Source organism: Nannospalax galili, unplaced genomic scaffold, assembly GCF_000622305.1.
Source record: "Nannospalax galili isolate Female #2095 unplaced genomic scaffold, S.galili_v1.0 scaffold802, whole genome shotgun sequence".
NCBI lineage: Eukaryota > Metazoa > Chordata > Mammalia > Rodentia > Spalacidae > Nannospalax > Nannospalax galili.
The window spans coordinates 118635-125968 of record NW_008348399.1 but is presented as its reverse complement, the minus strand read 5'-3'; the positions used below and the strand labels follow the sequence as shown (position 1 = coordinate 125968).

The following is a 7334-nucleotide window of genomic DNA, read 5'->3' as shown; positions in this document are numbered from 1 at the left end:
CAGGCAAGTGTACAGTTTAAAATTCTGATTTATCATCCAGTGCTTCTAACACTATCAACAACCCCCTTTAGCAATCCCACTCAGGTTTCAGACATTTCCACACCCCGAATCCACACAGTAGCATTTTTATGAACTCACAGCACCCAGACCTCAGCAGTTCTCAACAAACGGACACAACTTACAGTGACTTCAGAGGCTCAAGCAGGGCCCGGCTGCCTTCCAGGTGTGGTGTGGGTGTGGAGAGTGTCGGCCGTGGCCCACGGATGGCTGCCTCCTTCAGCGACATGACTGGGTGTCCTTTCACTGTGCATCTTTCTAACGATGATTTCATTGATTTGGTGCGTAGGCGAGAACAAGACTGAAATTGCCTTTGTGACGCTGCAAACTTTTCCAGTTGATCTTTTCTTTCAAATGGTCCCCAAGGGCTGATACTCGGTTTAAGTATCAGTTTAAGACAGTGGGGCGTTTATGCATAGTGTTTATTCTCCACAGTGGAGCCCTCCAGCCGGTGTGAGGCCTCACCTCCTACCTAGTCACTGCTGTCACCCCTTGTCCTCAGGCCTGGGTGGCGCTTCATTCTGAAGTCAGGCAGAAGAACACGAGAATCCAAGTTAGATCGTCAGGTCGGCCTTCTGCAGCGCTGGGCGCCCTCCAGGCTTGCTAACATTGCACAAGGGCTGGGTGCTCTACTGATATGGTCGCTCTTTGCATATTCTCGAAGCTGCTCCTGACAGGGCCCCGTCCTGTTCCTACCAAGTGTCCTTTTGTTTGACGTCGAGATCGGCCTCCTCTCTCCTCTTACATTCTAAGCCTCTTGAATTAATTTGTTAGTATGTCATAAAGACAGAGTTATTGTAAAGATAATGACTTTGTGCTTGTAAGTCTGACACTATAGAGCAGGGAACTTTGTAGGAGGACATTTTGTAGCAACCTAGGACCTATGGCATGGTCTTTTCTCTGTCCTTTTCAAACTAGCAAGGCTCAACCTTGATTATTTAGAGATCACTGGGGTAAAACCACATGTAAATGTAAAGCAGTATTTTCCTCAAAGGAATGAGAGTTTGACAGGCAGACTGCGTAAAAAGTCACACATTCATTTAAAAATTTAATCTACTGATACTGAGGAAGGAAAAGTTAAGTAGAAATAGAAGAAAATCAGACAACCTGGAGAGATATGTTACCATAAGCCTGTCTTCACGAATGGTCTGAGAACACAGCCTCCCATAAAACACAGCATACAGCTTTCAGAACCACAACATCTAAATCATCATTTCTGTCATCCATTTATGAGTTCATTGGAGGACATCCTGGGGATTCACGTCTGGAGTCTGAACTGCTGAGGTCCTCGGGTGGCCAGGGACTAGGCCAGGGGCCCAAGCTGGTGGGATCTCATGAAACCCGGTTTGAGAGGGAGAGTGACTCTGTGTGCGTGCACCGCAGAGGCTGAGATCACAGATCTCCTTCAATTGCTCTCCATCTAGTTTGCTGAGACAGGCACTCTCACTGAACCTGCAGCTTACTTATTAGTTAGACTGGCTAGACAGGATGCTCCAGGGACCCACCTGATTCACCTCCCTCCCCAGAAGTGGACTGCACACGCACACAGCCAGCCGTGCCAGACTTTTGCATCAGGGCTGAAGATTCAAACACAGTCCTCCTGCTCACACAACAAGCACTTTACTGACCTGCTCATCAGCTTCCTCAGACCTGAGAAGTGAAGTCCGAGGTATAGGAGTGCAGGGAACTGTCGGGAGTGGTGGGGTGGAGCACAGTCCCACAGCTGTCAACTCCCTGCTCTGAACTCCGAAGGCTCGGAGGCCCCTCCAGCCTGGAGGTCTGAGTTGTGACACCTGTGGTATGTTGGGGCCACGCAGCTTGTGGTTCTGAGGTCCTCTGAGCTTCCTGGAGAAGGTGGCATGCTGCTTGGAGGTGCTGATGGCTGCTGCTGACACAGAGCTCTGCGAGGCAGAGTCTGGAAGGAGAGAGGAGGGGGTAAGGGAACCAGACCCAGAGAGATACAAGCTGTTTGCAGACAGACCTCACCGATGTCCCCCGTTCTCTCTAGCTCAAGCACTGGTGTGCCATTTTCTGCTTACACTTCAAGGAACATGTAGCAGCCTGGTTTCTTTGGTCTCTGTTTTAAGCCTGATATCTGTTCTGTCTTGAGTCTGCTAACCCATCCCCTCTCTCTTTAGGTTTTGATCTAGTGAAATGTGAGGACCCTGGTATCCCGAACTATGGTTACAGGATCCGAGATGAAGGCCACTTCACTGACACCGCGGTTCTGTACAGCTGCAACCCAGGCTATGCGATGCACGGCAGCAGCACGCTGACCTGCCTGAGTGGGGACCGGAGAGTGTGGGACAAACCACTGCCCTCCTGTGTGGGTGAGTCAGGAAAGTCGGGTCTGACATCCCTGCCAAAGAGATCATGCAACCTGTGGCCTGGGCCTCATTCTTGGGACACGGTCCATGTGCTTCATATACTCCTGAGCTGTGTGTACACATGCTGGGAAGGGACAGACATCTGGTACTGTGTGCACACTTGTCACTAGAATGAGGATGTGAGTGTGCCAGTGTTTGCACGCAGGTATTATGTGCAGATTTGAACTAGGAAGAAATGAAGAAAAGGGACAGAGAGGTGACTGTGATTCTTTTTCTGTGAAGATCATGCAGACATGTTGGCCATGTTTGCAAAAGTAGCTCCATACAAGGCCAGGCACCCAAGTGGACTTCTGCTCTCTGTGTCTTTTACAGCGGAATGTGGAGGTCAGATCCATGCCGCCACATCAGGGCGCATACTGTCCCCTGGATACCCAGCCCCATATGACAACAATCTCCACTGCACGTGGACCATAGAGGCAGATCCTGGAAAGACCATCAGGTATGTGACCTTGGCTGTCAGTCATTTGACAGGAGAGGCCTGTCTTCTTTCTTTGCCACGGAGATGGTAGGACATGGATTCCATGATCCAAGTTTGCGACTTAAGAGGAAAGTGTTCAGCTGTGGCTAAGTGGATACTCCCTTGCCTGTTTTGTTATACCTTTGCAGTGTGCTCAGCTGTATATAAGGAGAAGAAAGTGTGTGTGTCACTAAGGTTTGCTGTGAAACAGAACAGCCTCCACACTGAGTGGCTTAAACCACAGTTGCTTATGGCTCATGACTGTGGGTTGCCTGGGCTGCTCTAAGGTGGGTGCGCCTCACTGGGCTTAGCCCCCATGGCTGTCCTCAGACATGCAGCCTTGCCTGGGTGGTCTGGGAAAGCCAGAGCCCTCTCCTGGGGTTCAGTGTCCATAAAATGAGTCGTGGTGGAGGATGGGCAGCAACAAGAATATCAGATTTCCTTCTGCTTGCTTCCCATTAGCTGCTATGTCATTTGTAAAGCAGCCCAGAGACCAGTGTGAAGACGTCGGTTCCATCTGCGCCTCTTTTAGGGAAAGAGACAGAAATTATAGAGGAAAACAAACCAAAAAACCAAACAGGAATTGAGCCGCCGACTAGGGGCTGCTGCGGCCTCTATGCCGCGTACCGATGGAATGTTGGAGTAAAAATACTCCAATCTAAAGTTAGACAGATAAACAGAAATTATTAAAAGCTGAAGAAAATAGGTAGACATTTAAACATAATGCTTTGGTTCAATAAAGAGTTCACATTTTATGATGAGTTTAATTTCTTTATTGAACTTTTGTAAATTTCATACAACAGTTCTTAATCAAATTTAGACCCTTCCACTTTGATGTCCCTACCTCGGCCACTGGACCTCATGTATTCCGCCATACATGTTAAGTCCTATCCAGTCAAGCATTTGTACCCAGATGTCCTTTGGTGCAAATTCATCCACTGGAGTCTAGTCAGCCGATCTAGAGATTGTTGGTAAGGCCTACTTTCCCTCACCCAGTATAATCAGTGTCCAGTAGTTCCCAGATTAGGGCCGACATGGCAGCCATTCCCTAGCCCCACTCTGGGCCCCTTAGGCCCATAAATATTCATTGAAATGTAACATCTCCTTGTTCTAATGGGCGGTCTGCCCAAGCTCATCGCACAGTACAGAAGGCAGTTTTAAAGTGCGTTCTTGATCACAACTCCTGGGCCTCAGAAATACTTGTCAAGGGCAGTGGAGGTGGGTCAGCCGTGAAGGCAGCTACCAAAAGGCTGAGAAGCCGAGTTCCATCCCTCAGACCCACATGGTGGAAGGAGAGAACTGATTCCCACAAGTTGTTTTCTGACTTCCACAAAGTACAGCATAACCTACCCAAATACATACAGAAAACAGTCTTCAATAGCAAAATACTTCTTTTTTAATATTTTATTTATTATTTTTATTTTACATGTGTGAGTGTATTGCCTGCATGTATGTGAGTGCACCAGTGTTGTGCAGTGCCGCAGAGGTCAGAAGAGGGCTTTGGATTCCCGTGGAACTGGATGGTTCATAGCTGCCATGTGGGTGCTGGGAATCGAACCCGGGTCCTCTGCTAGAGCATGCTTCTCTTATTTATTTCAGGTGCTTTTGAATTTCACTAAAATTTGGTTGTAAAATATTTCAGACCTCCCACAGACTTGTTCTACAGGTCCCAGACCTCCGCACACCCCAGGTGCTAGTGCGCCCTCTGAAGCCTGCAGGAACCAAGCTCATCTTCACTTACATTGTACAAACGTACCGTCCTTTCATTAGCCATTCATCAGTTGACTGACATCTAGATTGTTTGCAATTCCTGGCTATTCTGAAAAGGCAGCAATGAGCATCAAGGAACAGATATTTCTGGAGTATAACACAGAGTCTTTTAGAGCTTTTTTTTTATTTTTTTTTAACCTACCTCCCATGTCTTTGCCTGGATTCTGTTTTGCTTGAGCTTACCTGGGACTTGCGCATGCTGTCACCCCTGAAATTGAAAAAAAAAAAAAATGCATTCCAATTCCATCTACTATCCTTTACTTTAAAATAATGTAGTATTGTAGAAACATAAAAATTTAAACGTTTCCTACGATCTTAGGAAGCTAAGATGTAGATAATACACTGAAAACCTAGATTATATTTTTCTGTGAACTGCAAATATATACATTTTTAATTCAATGTTTATCTACTTTATCGTTTTGCAGAACTAGCATGGTGCATATTATTCTGAATGTTTCTTTCAGTTGCTAATCACAATCGGAATTCATTTTTGTAGGCACACTGTGTTCTTGAGAGATACTGAGCAGCATTCCATTGCCTGGATCTAGCTGTATTCGGTGTGGCCAGAAGGCGAATGAGGACGTGTAGCCACCCCTCCCCAGGCCATGGCACCAGCCCCCAGAGCACTGCCTTTACCAAGCTGGCAGGCAAAATGCTCTAAAACATCTCACATGCTGTCCTTGTTTGTATATTGTACGTGTTGACTCTGTGACATTTAAATATATTGATTTGCTTAGTGACTTTTCCTACCCCTGGGCTTCCTTCCTTCTAAAATCCCTGTCATCTCCTTTATTTGAGTCCCCTACTCTGAGATCAGATGTGATCGGCTAGATGAACTTCACATAGCATGGACCACACAGTGCTTTGCGTGGTGCCTGTCTCAGTCCCCTTGTCCTGAACTCCTGTTGCTGTGGGTCTCTAACCCATCATGTGAATATGCTATGACCCCTTCGTCTCTTCTGGGTGATGGATATGTTGATTGTCTGACCCTGTCAGGGTTCTGTCCAGCTATGTGGTAATGTATTACTTCATGAGTGTACATTTGGGTTTCTCTAGGGCATGTTCCCAGACTAGAGGTCAGGGTCTTCTTTAGCCCAGACTAGCCTCGAACTTACCATCTTCCCGTCTCAGCATCCCCAGTGCAGAGATCACGGGCATGTGTTACCGTGACAGGTTCCATGACTGTTTGATCATCTGCAATTTCATGTGAATTTTATATGGACTTATTTTCTAAAGAAGCTATGTCCAGGACTTTTGTTGAAGTCACAGTATAGTAACAGGTAAATCTTCGGGAAGCCAGCGTCTTTCACAATACTGAATCTTCTGACCAATGCCTGGTCTGCCGCCCCATTTATTTAGGTCTTACATGATTTGCCTAATCATACCCTGTGGCTTTCTATGCGGAGGTCTTATATGTCTTAAGTTAGAATTATTACTAACCATGGAAGGTTTCTAGACAGCACCATAAATAGCATTTTTTAACTTCATTTTCTTTGTGGCTGACATGTAGAAGTGAAGTATGTTGCCTTGTAAAATATTCAGTCATTAGTTCTAAAAAGGTTTTGGATTTTTATCTTTTCACTGTACGTGACCATATTATCTACAGCCGAAGACATGTTTCTGAAGCTCTTTTCCTTGCTATGTCGCACTGACTCTTTCTCCAGAATAAGATTCAAGTGTTTGGTAAGCATCTTTGTCCTGTTATCAAACACAAGATGAAAGTTATAATTATCTTTTTATTTCTATAACTGTTGCTCCATATTTAGTGAAAATTGATTTTTCGACCTTTATCTTGTTTTACATTTATAACCAAACTCAAAATTATAAGATACGTCTTTCTGCACATTTGCCTCTAATGATCTCCTTAAGTCAATTTCATGAAGTATGTTGCCTTGTAAAATATTCAGTCATTAGTTCTAAAAAGGTTTTGGATTTTTATCTTTTCACTGTACGTGACCATATTATCTACAGCCGAAGACATGTTTCTGAAGCTCTTTTCCTTGCTATGTCGCACTGACTCTTTCTCCAGAATAAGATTCAAGTGTTTGGTAAGCATCTTTGTCCTGTTATCAAACACAAGATGAAAGTTATAATTATCTTTTTATTTCTATAACTGTTGCTCCATATATTAGATAGCGTATAATATATAATATTTAGTGAAAATTGATTTTTTGACCTTTATCTTGTTTTACATTTATAACCAAACTCAAAATTATAAGATACATCTTTCTGCACATTTGCCTCTAATGATCTCCTTAAGTCAATTTTAGTAATCTTATTCTGGACGAAACAGATTCAGAGCTGAAATGCACTGTCAAGAATTTTTTAATATATGTTTTTATTGGATTTTCGTGTATTTCATATACTACATCTTGATCATATTTAGGCCACCTGCTCTATCTGCACCCCACATGCTGTGCCCACTGGCTTTCATGTGTTCTGCCATATATGTTAGGGTCCTATCAAGTCATGTTTGTGCCTCCAGATGTCCCTCAGGATGGATTCATCCACTGGAGCCTGGTCAGCCTATCTAGCATCACTCCCTTAGAGAAGACCAATTCTTCCTCACCCAACGGTGATCAGCTGCCAATAGCTCTTTGCTAAGGTTGGGGCCTCCTGCCCATGTCCCCAGTTGTATGCTGGATTTGTTTGTGTCTGATTGA

General features: G+C 44.8%; 1 protein-coding gene across 1 annotated transcript in view; it reads left to right on the top strand.

Annotated features, from left to right (window-relative positions):
• The first annotated feature begins 284 nt into the window (after positions 1-284).
• Positions 285-7334, top strand: part of LOC103743840 (CUB and sushi domain-containing protein 1-like) — a 117238-nt gene continuing 110188 nt past the window's right edge. The window contains exons 1-3 of the mRNA XM_008845336.1: positions 285-342; positions 2196-2387; positions 2757-2883. Coding sequence (XP_008843558.1) covers positions 285-342; positions 2196-2387; positions 2757-2883 — 377 coding nt within the window. The remainder of the gene's footprint in view (positions 343-2195; positions 2388-2756; positions 2884-7334) is intronic.